Source organism: Cariama cristata, unplaced genomic scaffold (genome assembly GCF_000690535.1).
Source record: "Cariama cristata isolate BGI_N322 unplaced genomic scaffold, ASM69053v1 scaffold24579, whole genome shotgun sequence".
In the NCBI taxonomy this organism is placed as follows: Eukaryota; Metazoa; Chordata; class Aves; order Cariamiformes; family Cariamidae; genus Cariama; species Cariama cristata.
Window position 1 is genome coordinate 17,532 of NW_009635631.1, and position 20,687 is coordinate 38,218.

The window sequence follows — 20,687 nt, forward strand, 5'->3', positions numbered from 1 at the left end:
AAAGCCACTTACGTTGGCCTCATACCCGCAGGACTCGAAGATGAGCTTCTCCGGCTGATGCTGCCAGTTTTGGACTGGGGCGTAGGGGGCAGCCAGGCTGGGGGGGCGCAGGGTCAGCTTGGACTCCCGACGGTCCTCCTGGAGGGGAAGAAACACAGATGTGAAGCCATAACAGCACCGATCTGGATTGAAACACGGACCCCAGGAGGGCTCTTTGGGTTGATACAACTGAGGTTTGCAATGGCCAAATCGCACAGGGGCTGGGAGGGGGTGGCACGCTGCCAGCGAAGGTGCCAGCACCCACGGAAGGGTGAGTGACCCATTTTCAAGGCAAAACCAAGGCACAAAGGAGCTGCTGGGTCTAATGCTTGAGCCAGCAACAGCATGGGAAGCTGTGCCTGACCAGCTCCCTGGTTCTCCGTGCATCGCCCTAACTCCTTGCTGGCTCCAGAGAGGGGGGAGCCTGTGCTGAGCTGCAAAGAGGGACACCCCAGGACACACAAAAGCACCCACTGACCTGTGCTTTGTAGCGCTCTGCTCTGGAGTAGGGAGCAACCTCGGTGCCACGGTCGTGTTGCCTCTTCCCGGTGTCCCCGGAGGGCAGCAGGAGATCGGCAGATCTGCCCGTGCAGGAGTCGTTCTGGCTCAGGGGCGACGATGTCTGGGACATCAAGTCCTGGCACTGAAACAATCAGACACCAGGAACCGTCCCGGTCAGCCTGTGCTGCATCCGTGCCCACCCCTCGCTCCCCTTTACAGTGCCCGACACAAAGGGTGCAATGAGCAGAGTTAACGGGGTCAAGCTCCTGCTCTGCAGGCTCCTGTCTCAGCATCATCAATCACACCGTTTATTTTCTGCACGATACCCATGATTTGCTCCAGGACGGTTTCAGGCAGGTATGCAGCCCTTTCTGCCGAGCACGCCTCCCGTGAGCTCACCCCAGGAGGGCAGGAGACACACTGAGCTGCGGGCAAGGTGTTTCTAGAGGAACAGCCTCCGCTGAAGCACTAAGCAAAGCACTCAACGCCGCTGACAATCAGCCACCCCAGGAGAAAAGCCCAGGGAGCCCACCGAGAGCTCAGCCCAGATGCCTGACAGCCTGGTTCTTACTGCAGGCAAGATTCGCTGCCTGTACGTGCCAACCGGCCCGGCAGACAATGCGGGAAGCTCACAGCTGCAACACGCATTAGTCCTATTCAACGGACTTGCTTAATTTGCCATTGACGTCCTTCCGCTCCCCACGCCGAGCCAGGCGCTGGATCGCACCAGCTGTAGCACCAGGAAATGCTGCAAATGGCCCATTCTCTTACACAGCCTCCTCGTCCAGCATATCAATCAGCTGATGATGCACCAAAGGACTCCTCTCCCCCCACAACCACCCTGCCTTCAGTCTCATCGGTCTCAAGAGGACGTTTCAGATAAGTGTGGATCCTCAGCTGGCTGCTGCCCGTCCAGGCTTTCGTTGTCTGAAAAAGGGGCAGTTGAGCAGCAGGGCCAAGGTGCGGGGTTTGTACGTGGCACCCTCCCAGCTCCCGAGCAGACACTCCCAGTGCAGTACCAGCGTGAACCCTCTCTCTTTCTTTTTTTTTTTCCACACCTGAACCCCAGTTCCTAAAAAATCCAATGTGAGCAAGCAGGGCACAGCAGCCCAACTCACTTCGGCTAAGACTGTCTTGCTTGAAAAGCCTTGGGAATCCAAGGCAAGAGGGAAGAGCTCTGCAGTAGGGCAAGGACCAGATGTTTGGGATGGGGAAGCTCCAGTCACTCCCAATTCCTGCTCCAGGAAGCTGATTTGCAAACACTGGGAGGAAGCAGCACAGAACGCTCGCCCTCCGTGGCACGCTGCTCTGCTCCCGAGCTCACAGGTTAGCTGCAAGCTCAACGGCTTTTGCCAAACTCAGCTCCCAAACGTCGGTTTTCAGGAAGAACGGCGAACATGACGGCTCCCCTCCCAGCCAACCCCAATAACGAAGGGCCTGACATCCAAAGGCTGCCACTCCCGCAGCAAAAAGTCAACATCCACAAATCACATCGAGTGCTATTTGGCAGCGAGAGCAAGAGCTCTAGAGAAGCCCAGCCGGCCCAGGGAGACAGATCTCAAACTCCCAACCGGCACAATCAAAACACCAGGTCCCAGCTGCAACCCATCGCACCAGCTGAGCCATGACACACTCCCGCCCTCGGGAAGGCTGCCTTACATCTGGCCAGGAAAAAAAGGGAAGGAAATCAGCTCGGTATTCCCCTTTGGAGCAGGGCACAGAGGTGGGAGTAGAGCCCTGCTACCTGCTCAGTGCAGGCACCCACCTTGCATGGAGGCACCTGATCCGAAGGAGCTGCCTGACAGTTCCCATGGGGCAGGCATTCCGAATTTGACCTGCAAGGGCTGAATGTTACTTTCCCTCACTCATTTCAATAGCAGGGTCATGCCTGCACGAGTATTTGCTGCTTGGGGCGCTGGAGTTGATAGGGTGAAAAGCTGAATGGACACAACTGGCCACGTTAAGATTTCTCCCAGCGCTGTCGTGTTCGCACACTTCAGCTTTGTTCTGCACAGAGAAGATGGAGTTTGACCCGCAAAGAAGAAAGCAAAGACTTGGTAAACTCGTCCACCACTTCAGCGAGAGCGCATCTCTCCAAACAAACGGTGACGTTTGCTGCTGTGGGGCTCAGCCATAGCAGAATTTGTACAGCACAATGTCAAATTTGTAATTTGTTTTTATTCTGCCCAAGTGCTCCAGGTGCTCTGGCCAAGTCAGAGCCAGCCTGGCTGTTACATTTCCCAAGTTCTGCTTGACCATGCTCGGAGTGGGAGTGCTGGGCTCTGCATCATCTCCAGCAGCAGCCAAGGTGCATCCATGGGAACTGTTTAACACAAAACACTCCCTCCTCCGCACAGCCAGATGTGCCGTTGCCTCAACGCTTCAAGAACTTTCTTTCCAAACTACCAACTATCTGAGAACCAGGAGTAACCCAAGCTTCCAGGTTAAATCAATTTGTTTTAATAAGAAACATAGTAAGTGCCATTTAGTGCCATAGATTAGTGCCATAAATAAGTGCCATTTAGATGTTACCCTTTCCTTTTTTTAAAAAGCAATGCAATTTTCAAAGATCACTCTCTATGCTTATTACTCTCAACACTTACCTTCAAAAGAGTTTTAACTTAAATATTGACATTGTAGGGTTTTTTTTCCCCTTTTTTATTGATTTTGCTAGGCAGAATTTCCTGTGCATGAAAGCAGCAAGGTAAGGCTGAACGTGCCTCCCTCTCTGAGCCTGGATACCCATCCAGGACCTGAGCTCTCAGTAAACATCCTCTACAGATCTCCCAGTTCCCCAGAGGTGATGGCTGCTAATCAGAAAGGGGACAATTATTCCTGACAGACCCAGGTTTAATTCTTTGAAAGAAAGAGAGGAAAGTAAACGAGAGGCAGGGCAGAAGAAAGCATCCCGGCCACTGCCAAGTGCGCTCCGCACAGACAGATCAGCTCGGCAGGGAACACAAACAGTGACTCACTCTCAGCTGCGAGAACCGCGGCGGCTTTGCTGGTGGCTCCTCGTAGGGTCTGTCTGCCAGGGAGGCGATGATCCTCGTCCGATGGCCAAGCAGATTCACTTTCAACACCTGCAGGGAGAAACCACAGTCACTGTAGGTTTTCCTGCCCTCGGCACGAAGCAAAGCTTCCCTTCCGCGAGCAGCACTGTTCCCATTTAACACAACTGCCTGCAAGTCGCAGCCCTGGAGGGAACGTGGGCAGGACCTTGGTGCCCTGGCAAGAGAAAGGAAATACTCACGTTTACTATTTCAAGCTCCCAGAGGTTTTTCACAGTGTCAATAGAGCTGTAGCCACTCGAGAGGAAGGACTGAATGTAATCCTGCAGCCCCAAAGAGTCGAGCCATGCGGGAACCGATGGCTGGCTGTTCCCATCACAGCCCAGGGGTTTCAACTGTAAAAGCATAAGAAAGGGGTTAAAAGCCCCAGGGGGCTGGGATCCCAAGGTATACAGCATCAATTAAAGTCAGGTTAAAGGCCATCATCATCTCCACTAACAGCTTTAAAGTAAAAAAAAAAAAAAAAAAAAAATTTAAAAAAAGTCCCTGACGGTAACACACTTGGGTCCAAGACTGGCGGGAGGGCCAGCCACTCTCTCGCCCCAGCACGGAGTCATCCCATCCACATGCTGGCAGACCAATATACTCCTGCTCCTCCCTGCTATTCCCAAACCCCTTCCCACAGCACCCCTGACCCCTCCGGAGCTGGAGTCAGAGGGTCTGGCTTTTGTTTCCTCTGCTTTCACAGCCGCGCTGGGCAATGCCCCGTCCCTGCTTCACGTGAGAGGTGTTGGTGCTGACCTTCGGGAGGGAGCGAGCAGCCTGGAGGAGCTTCCGACGGTGCTGCGGGTCACCGATCCCGATGTCCCGAAGGTCCTGGTCTTCCATGACATTACAGCCCTGCAGGGATAGGAAGGAACGACATGGGAGCAGAGGGCAACAGGAGCCACATCAGGTGTGGGAGTGGAGATTGCGTGTGTTACAGTTCCCTCCTGACCTCACCTCCCTGCACATCCCCACAGGAGGAGGAGGAGGAGGAGGCAGGCTCCCAAGGATGGCAGCTCTGCCCCATTATCTGACCTCAGGCACCGAAAGGGCTGACACGAGAGGGGCTGCAGCTCACACAGCAGCGGTGGGGCAGAGCACTGCCATCCCCTCCCTCCCGTGTCCTCTTCCAGCCGTGACACTTCAGGCCATCGCTTACAGCAGCCTTCTTGTTTGAGGCACAGATGCTTTAAGCACTGCGCAACAACGCCCAAGTAAACCCCAGCCCCTCTCCACGCACGGTGCCTGAGAAGGGGCACTCGACTCTGCTCAGCCTCCCTCCGTGGCCACAGAGAAATCTGAATTTCCTTCCGTGAGAGCAGGCAACCTGGCAAAGGTCACATTTATCCTCCTTCCCCTGGGCAGGGAGGCAGCCCACCCCGCTCTGGCAGAGATGCTCTGGTCGCCGCATGCCGCTCTGTTAAATCCTATTTTCTGCCCCCCTTCCCGCTGCAGAACAAGAGCGGACGCACGCAGAGGACACTGACTTCACCCCCCTCTTACGAGCCTCCATCACAACCTGCTTCCCTGCCCCTCGTACCTGGGGAGAGCTCAGCGGGAAGCCCAGGCACATCTCCCCATGGCTGGAAGAACCACGCTGCTGTTTGACCGAGGGCTTTCAGGAGAGTCACAGCTGAAGGTCTGAGCTGACAGCGCTTCGCTGTTCCACATTTTGGTTTTATAAGAGAAACCTAATTAAAATTGGCTGTCGGGCAACACGCTGCTGCAGGGGCACGCAGGCTGCGGGAACAGCAGGCTGAACGGCCAGGGCTTCAGGAGGGAAAGGCGAGAGGAAGATCGCCAAATATCCTCTTTAAAGGGCAGCAAATGTTTTATATTCCTTCCCAGCCCGCACTTTCTGTCGTATTTCAGCACGTATGTTTTGCTAAGTACCACTGCTTTAAATACAACAGCCGAACGTGGAAGCAGGGAGCCGCTCTCTGAGCAGCCGACCCACCTGAGCGTGCCCCTGCAAGGGCAGAGGAGGAGGAGGAACAGCCCTTCCCCACTGCCCCTTCCCCTCTCGGATGCTCCTGGACAAGCACACAGGCCCGGCTGCAGCCAGGGCAGCCGGCGGGGAGAGCTGGCCTTTGGTGATGACTTTATGAGAGTCACCGGGTGCATTTCACCGAGCCAGACACCAGTCCTGCAGCCAAACACCGGCCAGCTCGCTGCCAGCAATGCCAGCATCTGCTTCACTCCTGACTCACTTGGTTTGTGCCCGGTCTACGACAGCACCAAGCCCGGGCAGCATCGCTCCCACCACTTCCATGGCCTGGTGTGATAACTGCTGGGTAGGATGCCACGCGGGCTCTCCACCCCCGAGAGCTGCTCTTCCCCTCGGCCGCAGAGATAAGTGTTCAGAGAAACAGAGAATTAACGCTACGAATAAAAGATGCCCAAGTCGCTGGGAGAGCTGTCCTAAGAGACCAGACTGCAGAGAAACAATTATTTAGCAAATGACAGTGGCAAATAGAGCAGCGGGTGGTGGGGACACGGGGCCCTGCAGACACTTCATGACTGTCAGCACCCACAGCACCGAGGCGGAGGCTCCTCTGCCTCCATCCTCCCTTGGCAGTCAGGGATGCCCAGCGCCCTCAATTCCTGGCAGCCTAGGGGGGGACTGAGACCGCAGATCCGGAGCAGACAGCCGCAGTACAAAAGCATTTGTCTAAGAGTTGATTAAACAGCAGAAAGAGCCGGGACTAAAGACCCTGCAGCCCATTAGGGTGGTTTGCTCCCTGTTTTCCAAAAGGTCAGTTTATAGCAGCAGGCTGCAGCGCTGGTCTGCAGTGCCACTGCCAGCTGGAAAGAGCCACTGCCACTGCTCGAGAGGGCACTGCGGGTGGGTGGCAGCTCTGCAGGGGCACGGGGCCTCAGCGATACCTGCCTTGTCTTTCTGGGATTGCACCCCACAACCTGCTAGCAAGGCCAGGTGAAACCCCGGGGTCTCACCTCAGTGGTACTGCTACACACAAAGCTCTGTGCAAGGATGTAACCAGGTCATATAAGCTGTTCTGGGCAGCCCTCAATTGCGCAAAATAAATTAAAAGGAAAAAGGCGTTTTGTTGGTTGAAGGCTCCGAGGGTGTCCATTTGGTGCAAGAGCAGCAGTAGGCTGCCCTGCATCCAGAGCAAACCCCTCTACCTGAGTAAAGTGGAGAAGCTGCCGCTGTCAGAGGCAGTGATGGCTCCGGCTTCTTAGAAGCAGCATGCCACCAAAAAAAAATGAAAACGTCCCTCCCCTTTCTTGCTCACAAATTCTAAACCAGAGCCACATTTAATGTGCATTCCCGTGTCAGCGGGAGATTGTGTGCTCAGCTCAGGGGAAGAGGGAAAGGATTAAAGGCAGCTTAACTCCCCTGACAGGCACCTTACCTGGCACAAGCGTTTTTGCATGCTACAGCTCTGCTACAGAGGTTGCCAGAAGGTCCTTGGGAGGCAGCATATGTGCGAGGAATTCATCTCCTAGAGAGAGATGGCTTTTAAAGGGCTTTTTTAAGTGGACAGAAGAGGACTAGAGCAAGTGATGGGATTCCTCCTGTAAGCCTGGAGAGCAAAGCATTGCTGCCCTGCCCGGGGAGGCAAAGGGAAGCAGCGGAAGGGACTGACTCACCGAAGTCGTGGCAGCAGGTTAACGTCACACCTCGGGTACCCGAAACCTGCCTTTCCCCACACCTCAGCCCGCTCTGCTCCCCCAACCTGCCCCTCCTGGTGCTTAACTCCCCTGCAAAGAGCGGGGTGCCAGAGCTGCACGGGCGCGGGGGCTGGAGGAGGACGCCAGCAAGGGCACGGCTCACAGCAAACCCTTCATACACCAACCAGGACCGCAAGAACGGTTCGCAGCTAAATGAGCTGTGACAATGGTGATGTGTAATTTTCACATATAAAAATTAAACAAGCTTGCTGATCCTATTTACATTTTTACTCATGCTTATTTTCCAATATTCAGCCTTTTTGGTACTAATCCACTTTAGCGCAGCAATGCCTGGCTAGCACAGCCACGCTCCCAAACGAGCAGCGCGGAGCTGGCAGCTCACCCTCTCCCGGGATGCCCGTTTTATGCTGACATGGCCCGTGCCAGGCCCAAGGCAAGGCAATAGGTGTTCTCCCACTTTTGGCATCTCACATTCAAGGAAAATTGCTTGCTATGTAGCAAGGACACAAGCTCGTTCAATACCGTAAAGCCTACAGCTTTCTCCAACACTCCTTATTTTTATGTGTCACATTAAATTCCCTCAGTGCCAGTTCGTATTCTCAGGGTACTTAACAAGGATAGACAAAGCATAGCAGCCCCGAATAAATCATTACAGTCCATTGTGCGTGAGCCTCCGCTTAGAGAAACGTCCTTTAAACCCACCCAGATTTCATCTCCTACGAAAAAAAAATAATCTGCCACTAAAAGAGATAATTAAATGCAAACACACTGGAGATCTTTTAACCTTTGCCAGCCGAACAGATGAGCCGTTTAAACCAGACTTTAAACCTGTTTGCATTTAACACGCTGATCAGACAAAAGCCAAGGGGCAGAGATGCTCCGCCTGGGCCACCGCTGCTATCTGCCTCCGAGCCACGCTCCTCCGGCACAGCCACTGCCGCAGGTTTGGTTAGTGCCCTGCTCTCCGCTCGGGCTCCTGCGCCTGCAAAACCACCTCTCTGCTCACCCAGCAACTAATGACTTCGCACAAAAAGCCCCTAAAGCAAGGAGGGTTCCCAGCCTCGGAGACCCAGCTGGGGTCTGCTGCGGCTTTCGTCCTTCCCTGCCTCTCCCGGCGTGTCTTGCTCGCTTCTCACCGCCGGCCCCATCCTTCCTGACCTCCGCACCACCGGGGCTCCGGGCTCCTGAAGGGTCTCAGGTCTGTCCCTGAACCAGGCAAGAGCCATTTCTTTGCTGTACCGAGGAGGGGATGACCGCAGACACGTCCACACAGGAACAAGGTGTTCATCATCCAGATGAAACAAAGCCTCTTCGTTACAAAAGGGTGCTTGAAGGGAGATTGCCTTGACACAGGGCTGCAAAATTTCAGAAAAAACTGTTGCGAGGGTTTGTGAGGGATGTTGGGGGGTTTGTTTTTGATTTTTAAACAATATCCCCATACGGGTTTTTGTTTGCTTGTTGTTACAATTTTTTTCCTTTTTTTTTTTTTTTTAAACAAAGCTCCCTTTGGTGCTGACAGAGGTCAAAAGCCGCCATCTCCCAAGCTCCCCGCGGGAGGCTGCCGAGCAGCCCTGACCCCAGGCTCACGGTCAGCCCCTCTCCGGGTCCTCTGAGGACGCGCTCAGCAAACGCCCGAGGTGGGCGAGAGGAAAGCTCCCAGGGACTCGCTCTGCTGTTAGCCCGGCTCTTCTATGATCCTCCAGCAGCAGCCTCAGAAATGCCAACTGAAATCAAAAAGACTTTCCAAAGATGTATTTCAGACTTTATTCATTGCGACAAGCGCTTTTTACCTTGCGCGTTTCTCCCGGCTGCGGGGCTGAGCAGAGCGAGCGCAGCTCAGGGCTGCACCGGGGCCAGAGCTCTTGCTTTCATCCATGCCGGGGGAGCGGGGGTCACCCCAAAGTCCTGTTCATCCCAACACCTCACTGTTTTGTCCTTGTTTCCATCAGGAATTCGCTCTCAGCGTTTCCTCCACTGCAGGTGACTTGTTCAGGGTTTATTCCTAGAACACGCACCCTCGCATTAATCCAGATTTTAGTATAGCACCATGCGCACACGTTAATCAGTCTTGGCAGAAAAATCTTTGGCAATTTTTTATTCCCAGAAGAGCTGGGATGATCCCTAAAAAAATCCACCAGGCGGCAGAGGCTGAAATTTTTTTTTGCAATGGACGCAGCAGCACGATTTCCCCCCTAAGCTTCAGCTGCACACACGCGCGTTGGGTGGAGAAAGGGGCTACTTCTCCAGTGCAAGCGCATCCTCCCTGGGGTGAAATGCATCACCCAGATGAGTCCTCCTCCGCTCCCACTGGTAATCCAAAGAGCCTGAACAATCAGCCCACTCACAAACATCTGAAATTGGGCAAGGGGAATCCCACTCCCCAGGTCCAAACTGGCAGAGCCTGGCTGCCAGACAGTCTGGAGGGGCCTTCATCCCCCAACCTGACCTTCAGCTGCCTCAGAGCAGAAAAGAGCTCCCTCCGTGGAAAGGCACAAATACACACGACCGTGAGGGGCACCTCTGAACCCCGTCTGAAGGAGGGCAGAGATCTGCCAGTGACCCATGTCCTCATCTGGGCTGTCCCAGGGAGCCCCAAAGGATGCTGGTGCAGCCGACCCGCCTGCAGAAACACAAGCTTTTAGAGAAAGGGTCTGCTTTAGTCATGCTTCACATCTTGCACTGTAATTAAACAGCCTGCAAGGCTCCAGGTTTCTCATTAAATGGGAAAAAAAAAAAGCACAGTCAGAGGTTACATTGTCGGAAGGTAGCGTCCCCTCCTGCTAGCGAGGTGACCCCGAAGGCAAGCCTGCCAAAACCAGAGCTGCTGAAATCTGCCAGCGTTCCTCTTCCAGCAGGGCACTCTGCAGGCACTTAACTACCCAATTTTCGGATGCTGCTTCTTGCACGGAGCCTGGCTTCAGTCCATTCTCTCTCTCCAGCTAAGGAAGGGCCTGAGGCAAAGAAAGTTTCATATAGGATGCGTAATCTTATCCAGCCAGCAATGCAGTTTAATGAATCCCGACTGTCTCGCTAAGCTCACGCTAACACAAGTGCTGCCTCTGTTACTAAACCCTGTATTAGAGACAGGCGACGGACTGCAGGGAAGACAGGGACCAGAATGTGTTTGCTATTAAAAGCAACAGATGCAAAACCCAAACACAGCTTTTCCAGACAACAAAGGCTTCTGCAAACATCTATAGCAGAGTGCCTTCAGCTGCATGAGCCAAAGCATCCATTTTTTCTTAGATTAATGCATACAAAGCCCTTTTTTGCTTTTTCCCCTCAGTACATTCAAGACAATTTGGATCTCATCAAGGATTTTGCTGCCACTGCTATTGCTTTACTTTTGGCAACCAAAAACCTGGATGCGAGAGATGGAGACGCATCCAGCTCACCACAGACCCAGCCTAAACAGGGATAATATGCACCAAGTCCTGGAAACAGAGGTTGCACCTTCCTTAGCCTCAACACCACTTTGATTTCTCCTTTTCAGATGAAAAAAGGATCAAGAACCCTCACTTTGGTCATCTTGGTACCGGCCAGCCGCAGCTTTCAGGAACTTAATGCAAGCAGGCGGTTCAGGGTTTGCAGTCCCAGTTCAGTTTTACCTGCCCAGCAAGGGGATTTGGTGAGCCCTGCGCGGCTCTGCCGGAGCTCCTGGCTGCTCCTCCTGCCAGATTTGTAACAAGCCGCTGGGCTTCATGGCCCCGCAGCCTCGGGTAGCATCTCAAGGATAAGGGAAGGCAGCAAAATTCAGAAAGATGGTATCCGTGGGATCTGACAAAGCCACCACAGCCAGCAATGAGCACCCTGTCCCCAAATCTATTAGGAGTTCATGAGGAAGCACCTTCTTTCCCTGCAGGGTTTGAAGGTTGCACATTTGGCCTCATCCTGCCCCTCCGAGCTGTGTTCAAACCCATCCGAGCAGGGTGCAGGGAGCCACCAGCTGAGCCCTGCTCCCACCGCAGAGCCCGGCCAGCCTTGACCCCTTCACTGCGTAAAGGGCCGTACGGATCTGCACTCGGAGTAAAAATCCCCGCTAATGTCTCTCCTTCAACAGGACAAGAGCAGCTAATGCCTCGTTAATGGACTAATTTATAAGCTTGTTCTAGAAACAAGCTTGCGTTCTGCCTGTATATCCGCATGATTCACACTTGGGGGCTTTCCACCCAAGACCTCCAGTGATGACACAGCGCATCACCCTCTTTTACAGACCAAAAAAACAAAGCTAAAAACTCCCAAAACAGAGCCTCGATTACAGGCAACGCTGGATACCTACAGCTCCATCAGCCATCCCTGGCGGCTCAGCCCCTCCACCAAACCTGCGCCAGTGGCTTATTTATCTCAGAGCAGGCTGACAACCCCAATTTCAGAGCCAGGGGACCAGCATTTGGTCACACGAATATGTATTTGTAATTGGCCTCATAATCCACGGGGTCGTGTGCCTTCCCTTAATGGTATCTGCAGTTTGAGATAGTTCAGTGGAAACTAGGGGAAAACAAGTATTTGTTTAGCTAAGGGCATGACAACGAAGCCTTAGCTCTTCGCAGAGCATTGACTGTGGAAAGGGCTCGTATACAAAACCCCACAATAAATCCTAGATTAGCACACAGCCACTTCATTTTTGTTTAATTTTCTTCCCCATGCAGACTGGCAGCGTGACAATGGCAACGGAGGGAATCGGTCATGGTTGTCAACTTCAGGCAATTTTATTGAGAGAAAAAAAATTAACTGCTACTTTAATGGCTTTTTAAATGTTTATAGGGCCCAGAGCTACTAATGAATCAAATCTAAGTATCCTCTAAATTGCCATTTCTGGTCCACCCACTTTGCTCCTCAAAATCCACTCCGAACTTGCTGCTCTCCGTGAAGTCCATTTCCATCATCCTGGGAGCTTCAGCGCAGCTCTGCCGTGTTTCCCTTGTCAGAGCTGTGGGTGAGCGGCCGAAACACTCTCTCAAAGCCCAGATCATTGCATGTCTCCGCTCTCACCATTCCCTTCCACAGAAAACCCAAAAAACCATACCATTGTGGACAAAGCACAGTCCTTGTGAACCACCCAAGTAGCATCCGAAACCCACTGGAGAGCTGTCAAAAAGATTTCATTTCATTGTATGAATCGATTCCCACTCAGACGCTTGGCAGAAACCCTTACACAAGGGTCCACTTCCACTCCTACGGGGTGTTCATCCAGGGCATCAAAATCAGGCTGGGGACCAAGGAAGAAATGCATTTCCAGTAGGTTGGCAGCAATGATAAACAGTAGACAATACCACGTAACGTGGCGCATGTACTCCCTCCCTATGTCATAAAAATAAATGAAAGCCATTTCAGTGATAAATCTGCCAGCCAGCGTGAAGGAGGCCAAAGAGGTCCCCAAATCTGATTAGCAGTCGTTAAAGGGTAGATGTAGGTATTAGCAGTATTTACTTCCACCCGCAGCAGCTCACCACACACCAATTTACAAGCTCGGTCACCGAACGCGGCTGCAGGGCAGAGCTTTGCGGCACAGGTTTTGGGAAGACCAAGTCTAGAACCAACAGCTCAAGAGCTCCTGCCTGGATGAACAGAGCTTCAGGCTGAAACCAAGCCTACCTGCCCAGGCACAGTCTACACGGGGGCTTACCTGGGTCTGTACTAAAACATTCTCCGACAGCTGCAATCACGCCAAGTTTTCTCTTTCACCACGTGCAGAATCAGTAAAACCTTGTCCGCGGGATCGCTGACAGGTCACTGTTCTTTGTAGATCATTACTGGGTGCAAAGCACTACTGGAATATGTCAGTTAAGTTTTCCTCAGATGACGACTATAAAATGACAAGTTTTATATGAAAATAGAAAAAAAAGCTCTGGGGCACACACATGCCCAGGGGACCGGCATCTGTGAGCCAAGCTGGGTAGTTACGAAGTGGATCATGCAAAGCAGAGCTACAATTCACTGAGGACACCAGGAGATGCTCCATGCTTCAGCAGAACAGGCATCGGGTGAAAACGAAGATCGTGCAGATGTCAGCCAGCCCCCAACACACGGGGATCTGCAGGGCGAAGGAGACCCAGCTCCGCGCACATCCCGTCCCTCGGCGGCTGGAAGGGCCGTCCTCGGCCCCAGCCTGGCAGACCCTCACTGAGCTGCCCTTCAGCCCTGCTCACACACCAAGCCAAGGCCTCGGCTTTACCTTTTTATCAACTGTTTGCTTGCACACACACACAGAGGGGAGACAAGAGAAAGGCTCTTTCGTAATGAAGACCACTGCCGGCTAATCTGACACGGCACTGAATTACATCTAATCAAATTAATGCCAGTACTCTAAACTATTTGTGGACACCCCGTTCTTCCAATGCCATCATTTTTCTACCACTTCTCCCCAATTATAAAAAAAACCCCACCACATAACCCCCCACAAAAAAACCCCAAAAAACCTAGAGGAGCCCACGGCACTACAGGAGGAGAACAGATTTCCGTTTCTGACGCTGTCTCATTGAATCAGCATTAGTTGCTTCCCACACACTCTACGGGAATCCAGGCTTGAATAATAAAAAAAGCAAAGCCATAAAAAATTGTTTATGTTCTCTTTTACCTGCTCATTTGTGAATCAAAATATCTTTGGACTGAATAAAAAGTTAAACTACAGAATAGCGGTACAATTGCCAGAGTGTGTGAGGTTTGCCCTTCTCGGATGTCAGCCTGAAAAGTTGTCTGGGGCAGCAGCAAACATTCAGCCCTCCGAGGGAAGGGAAAAGCTTTTGCAAGCATCTCAGACACATTTATGGGATCTGTGGGATCACAAAACACTGCAGCGAGGGTGCAGGTAATGCCATTTCCTTCCCCATTTCTGTGGGAGAATTCCACCACGAATTACTGCAATTCCTTCTTATTCCATTGGCAACGTCCCTTCCTTCCCCAGAAGGGCAGACTCCAGCCCGGCCTTTCCCCCATGGTCATTCCCGTGTTTGCCGCAGGGCACTGGGATGCACTGTGCATCTCGCACTGCAAAAGCAGTTTTCCCATGGACTTCCCGCAGGGAGCATCTGCTGCGGAGGCACTGGTGAGCACAGGAGAGACGATGGGACCAAGCTCTCGGAGCAGCAGAATCCCTCTCGGTCCATATTCTTGTGACATTTTTCCTACTCTTACAGCTCCCGCAGCTCATTACCGGTCAAGGACAATTAAGTCGATTTATAGTGCATTTTTCTGAATGACATTGCTCACTCCTTGCTACAGTTTTGTGATCTGACCTTTTCTTTTCCTCCTCTGGTGAAGGAAGAGGCAATGGGTCTCCTGAAACTCCACGCACACACAAGGGCTGCATTCCTCCACGTGGGAGGTAGCAGCGCTGGCTTCTCTCTGGTGCTGGGGTATTCTTGGTTCATTAGTACTGTTAACATTTGGCATGCAGTTCTGCTGAGGATTTTATTCTACTTGTATTTTTGCTAAGTCAAGGACAGCACAGCCAATGCCAGTAATACTCAGCTAGCAGCTTCGATTCAGTTGTTTACCCACTGCACAAATAAACCTCTCCCCTCTAATGAAAGAATTCCAGTAGGCTGCGAAGCAGAGAAAGATAATTTGAAGCGCCATCTCCATTTTAGCCTTTTTTTTTTTTTTTAATCCCTGGCTGGCTGAACAGACTGCTTTTCGAATTAAAGCCCCATATTAAAAGCAGAAGCTGAGTGTCATAGCTCGATTGCCCCAAGCCAGCAATGCTGGCAGTGAAGGTCACTCGGTGGCAACGGAGAGGGTGAGCGAAAGAAGCTGCTCCCTTGGACTGCGAGGTTCGTGCTGGAGAGGAACAGCAAGAGAAGCTGGGAAAGCCTCTTTCCCAGCATTGCCCATAAATACAACAAAGCTATTGTAGGCAATTTAAAGGGAATATAAGAATTTCTCCAGACAAAGAAACGTGGCCCAATAGAGCTGTCAGTATCGGGAAAGTGAATTTGGTCTTTTAGAAACTAAGCTACCTAAATCCATCGTTTATAGCCCCCTTCTTCCCGCAACAAAGCCAAAAGATTGCACAATCTGAAATAAATGTAGACTCCAGTCCCTTCCCAGAAACATGTACATCGGCAAGTACGCTTTAACGTCACGTCAAATTGATGTTTAAATAATCCTGCTGACTTGTGTTAGCAATATCCACCCTCGACTGAAGTTAATATTTGATCAAGATCATTTACTCTGAACTAGTCATAAATGATCTTGGTTTTGCATTTGACCGTGAAACTGGTCAGCACCACCGAGATGTTCTCATGTGCCTTATCCAACGTTGCAGCACTTTGTTTTGTTCTGCAGATTTAACAAGAATTTTATATCATGGAAACGCTGATCAAGAAACTGCTCTCCGTGCTGGAAGAAAGCAACACATCAGGGAGGCAAACTCAGCCCGCCTGCAGCGTCCCATCCCAGCTCCAGATCCTGAAAGCCCTCATAGCTGTGTCCAGGCAGGATGACAGACATTGCATTTATGCATTAACGCCTGTGATTCCCTTCTCCTTACCATGGTTGTGTCGGCTTGTTCTTCTCCGATAACCATTTCACAAGCCCTCAAAAATCACTGCAAGTTCCAAAAGTGAGAATATTCCCAACAAGCCCTGTCTGACACCGCTCAGAACCAACTGGTACTACAAGTAATATTCTATTATTTGTCCTGAATTCCCCCAAAAGAGAAACAGCACTGGCAGAGACACGCACACACAGACGAAGAGGGTCATCACCCTCTTACCAAAGCAGACCTGAACTGCCACAGAAATTTTTAATTTGCTGACAACTGAAGTGCTGATCTCGCAAGCTTGCAGGCAAGGGGTCCTGCTGGAGCACGAGGCCTCCAGCTCGAAGTTACTAAAACTTTGCCCCAGGTGCAGAGCTAGAATTCGCAAGAGCAGAGAAGCCTCAGCTCGACATTCACAGCCCACCCCAGCTATCTGCTCAAACACACTTCTACCTTCCCTTTTTATAGGAAAACCTGTTTTTTATAGGAAAACTTGTAAAATGTTCATGGCTCACATTATGGTTTACATCTCCAACCCTGGCTCTTCAACGTAAACCTGTGATGTGATAACTGCAGGTCTCCAAAGTCTCTTTCAGCTGTTCGTGCTGCCTGTTAAAGCGCCGGAGCAGACCCCGAGAGAGGGAGCAGGGTTATTGCCCCCTCCCCGGTTCTTCTCGGTGCCGCCGGAGATGCAGCTTGCCCAGCGCCATCACCAGCGAGACGGCCGGTGGTGTGTCCGGAGAGTACAGCTAACCACCTAATAACAAATCTCTGGGTTTCTGAAAATAACCAAATTATTATTCTTAGAAACAATGCATGTTTCTGCCTTCCTAGATTAACACTTAATTAAGAAGTCCAATATATGTACAGAGCACTTTTCAAAATCACTTTACCATACTGTGCCTTCGTGAATCATTTCCCTTACCTAGAGGGTAAAGGCTTTTGTAATACAGGGTGCAAATTAACACAAGAGCCACCTGAAAACACCCAGGAAACGAGGAATTCCTGAAACCAGAACTGGCTGAAGTACGGGCTGCAAGAGCACTAAAAAGCACCAGACAAGCTTCTGCACCCCCCACTTTTTGTCTCTTACCAACTCTCTCCTACCTACAGGGTAGACAGCACATTTTAAATACCTATTTTTCTGAAGTGAAGAACAGCACCAAAACCACTGTGCCAGCAAACAGCAGATTTCACCCAGTCCCCACCGTGGTTACAGGATATGCTCTTTGTTAGACTGTCTTCTTAATCCTACTTTAAGTTACTATCTACTGCGGGCTGACTATTCTTCACAAGTATATTAAAGAGCTCGTCTCCTAGGACGCTGCCCCTGTTTTACAGCCATACTATCCCTAACAGTTTGCTCTTGCAATGCTTTTCTTGGCTACCCAACGTACAAGGTTCTGGTTTGCTCACAAACGGGCACCTGGACACTCAGGCAGCAAAGGGAGCATCTCTGGCACACCGAAAAAAACCCACAGCACGATACACAGGGAGTAACGCAACGCAAAAAACAAGAGCGTTTCCGTATCAAAAGCCTCCAACTTCTTAATTTTTGCTACTAGAATTTAATTAGCCTCGTAGCCCATCTGGCAATTTGCAAACCATTACCCGGCATTCTTTGGACCTTGAAATATTTAACATAATGAGGCCCTAATAGGGACTAATCCTTCCACAGAAACCATTTAACTCCAGGAAAACAATGCTACTTAGTTTGAAATATTCTTTGTGAGCAACTGAAAGTGGCAGTTAATAAAAGAAATTGTTATGTAAAAAAGAAAAGGAACGGAGAGCCTGCCATGCCAGGAGCCAAGCATCCAGGTCCTTTCAGTACTCGCTGCACTAGCCAGCTTCAGTGTTTACAACAATTTTAATAATTCATCTGAGAACATCAAAATCACTACTAAAAATAAATTAACTACTTGTTCCTCGTTTGTACTGTATCTGAAGGTTTTACTCCCACAACATCAGAAGCTGAAGGCAAGTAACACCACAGAGGAAAAGATTCTTAATAATTAAACTTTCATACTGGGCTGACTGCATTAGCTTGAAGTTCCCAGGACTTGGATGAAAGGATTTAAAGCCAGTCTTGGCATGGGTGCCAGAGTCAACTTCCTAGTAAAAGGGATAAGCAGCAAAATGGAAATCACCCAGGGTTTGCAGGAAACCTTTGTGAGATTATTCGACCTTTTAAATTTGAGAGGAATGAGCAAGGAGAGTGTCCCATTCCCTGAAACCAGCAGAAGCTGATTTCCTACACTGGGAGCGGCTACCAGGCACTGGATGGGGGAAGAAAAAACAGGCAGCCGTGAACAATATTAAAAAGCAATTCCTACCACATACACCATAAAATCACATAGCGAGACATATACAAGGAATCTTCTCTTTCATCTTGTCAATGACAAAATTCTGCATCAGTTTGCAACTAAGTGTTGTTATTTACTGCACATAAGTACAGTCAATGAAAATTCCCACTTCCCAGCCTCCAGCTCCTATCTCTCTGGGGACAAAGGGAAAGTTAATTCCCTTCGTTATTAAACTCCTGTGCTGAGAGAGGTCTGTCATCACCTTTGTCAGGCAGGGTCGGTCAGAGTAAAGGCATTTTTACCCGCTAACTGCTGGAGTGAGAGCAGCCCACTGGTACCACAAAGGTCAAAGATCCATCGGCAGAGGATCCCGAGCAGGGCTCGGTGCGATATTATTTCATTTAAATTTGTTGTACCACCTCCGGGGCATTGCAGGAGTTGTGCCAAACCGCCTCAGCATGCAGGGATGCTGAAACCTCGCCCAGAGCTGAATGCACCTGCCTGAAGCACAAGGGGTGCCAGCGGCCGAGGGTCTACCGGTGGGTTGGGAGCAGCTGGGTGGGACAATGGGGGGCTGGAGCCCCCCGGGAAGGGCCGCGGTGGGTGCTGGAGCGGCAGTGGGTGCTGTCCTTGGTCCTGCAGAGCTCTGGGTGCTGCTGGAGCCCAGCGCGGAGCCCGGGGCTTCTGCGGGGGCAGCTCGCCCCAAATCCTCCCCAGGGAAAAGGGAAGGTGCTCCATGCGGCTGTAGGAACAGGATATGGCAGAGGCAGAAGGGTGCGCGGCGAGACCATCGTCTGTTGCTGGCAGTTCCTCCACTGAAGGTGTACAAACCACAGTGAAATCCAGCTCTCTAGGGGAGCGTTGGCCCTGCCGGGCTGAGGGAAGACAAAGGGATAAGCCCCTTGCCATGGAAGCCAGGAGGTACGGCTGGATACTGCCACGGCATTCAACTTTCAGGGGTGCGTGGGGATCCCACAACATTCACAAGGACATTTATCCCGTTGGTCAGGTCATTTTTTAAAAGCATAATGACATCCTGCCTTTAAGTACCCCTACTGACGCTGCTCAAATGTGCACTCCCTTGCCCCTCCATCCATGCCCTATCCAGTCTTCCCTTCTTTCCCCAGCTGCCCCTCGCATACCCTCACCACTGTCGGCTGGCTGCCGTGTTTCCGAACCCCCTTCGCCCAGCACACAATACAGCTGTCAAGCACACATCCTTCTGGATGTCACCTCTCCACATCACCCACAGTACCAAAGAGATGCCCCCACTCCCTTTCCAAGGCAAGATATTACATCAACCCAAATGACTTTTCCAAAGGTTTACATCCATTTCTAGAAATTCTTTATTTGCAAAACTTGGGAGTCCACACTCAAAAAGCATTTCTTCAAGCCATGTAGGAAGAACCCTCCTGCAGCACCAAGATTTTCTGTCTTTGCAGTTCATCGTTCCATACGAATTCTCAGATTTTTACACCATGCAGCTTTAAGTTTCTAGACACTGGTCATTAAAAAAACCGCTCAACATTAAGCATTACCATGTTGTCATCATTAGGTTTCAGAGCCAACAGTGTCAATGCAATTAGGTACAGCTCATTAACATCCTGCCTGCAGGCTTAGAGTAAGTATACTTCCAACAAGAGGTCTACCACCTCCTTTGTAGTCCAGAACACAGACGGCTGAGTGATTTCTTCGAAACACTAGTGAATTTCAGTTCCCATTTCTGGAGTAAATTGGATAGTAAAGATTTAGGGGGCAGAGTAAATAAAATTTTATATCAAAATTACCGTGAAAAAACTCTAACACCTGAATTAAACATGAAGATGAATGACCCTGACCCAACACAACCCTCATTTCTTCCTTTTGTCTAACCTCCTACAGAGCCCCAAGACCTTTCTGCTGGGCTGCAGAACCCAGACCTGCTCTGCGGCTGACACGGGGGTATCGATAAGGAGTAAAGGTTTGGCCAACACATTTCTTAGTGCCCATGGGTCCCACCCAGCAACTTACCAGGAAGCGGACATCATCAAAGCCGTTCAAAAGCAGCTTACTCTCATATTGCTGCAGGCCAATGGACTCCAGCCACTCCCCGACACTCTGCTCCAGCATCCGTGAACCTGACGAGAGAGGAATCGGCAGACGCTTGAAAAGGGAAAAACCGTTAAGGCGGTAGCAGCGGCACTCTGAGGAAGACAGATGGCATTGCCACATCATAGTCATTACCATAAAGAAACTCAAAAAATTATGCTCAGAGTACAACAAATCAGCCGGCAGACAATTCCTCTTGTGTGCACAGACCATGGACAAGAAGCTTCCAGTGCCTCCGCGGGCTCCGGGTTTAATTTGTATCCCAGTTAACACTCAGAAAAAGAAACACCTTGCCCGGGCAAACTGTTAAGAAGCACTCCTGGGACCATGACATCACATGCACTGCTTTCAGGGCGAGTTTCTTGCCCGGCAAACATACGAAGCCCAACCCCACGGGGATGCGGATCCACTCCTTGGCTCATCTGAAGGGGGCGGGAAGAGGGCAGCAAACTTTCACCCAAGGCATTCCCAGCCAGTCGTAGGTGCGAGGGAACGGAGCGGAGCCGCTCACGAATGCACAGAGCTGTGCAGGTCCTCTCATCCATGCAACTCCGGATG

At 51.1% G+C, this 20,687-nt stretch overlaps 1 protein-coding gene across 1 annotated transcript in view; it reads right to left on the reverse strand.

The window, feature by feature from the left end:
- Positions 1-20,476, reverse strand: part of LOC104167380 (ankyrin repeat and SAM domain-containing protein 1A-like) — a 24,090-nt gene extending 3,614 nt beyond the window's left edge. The window contains exons 1-7 of the mRNA XM_009707625.1: positions 20,265-20,476; positions 20,052-20,158; positions 4,353-4,451; positions 3,794-3,946; positions 3,516-3,623; positions 518-682; positions 13-138 (exon numbers count right to left, since the gene is read on the reverse strand). Coding sequence (XP_009705927.1) covers positions 13-138; positions 518-682; positions 3,516-3,623; positions 3,794-3,946; positions 4,353-4,451; positions 20,052-20,150 — 750 coding nt within the window. The 5' untranslated portion in view covers positions 20,151-20,158; positions 20,265-20,476. The remainder of the gene's footprint in view (positions 1-12; positions 139-517; positions 683-3,515; positions 3,624-3,793; positions 3,947-4,352; positions 4,452-20,051; positions 20,159-20,264) is intronic.
- Positions 20,477-20,687: the final 211 nt, after the last annotated feature.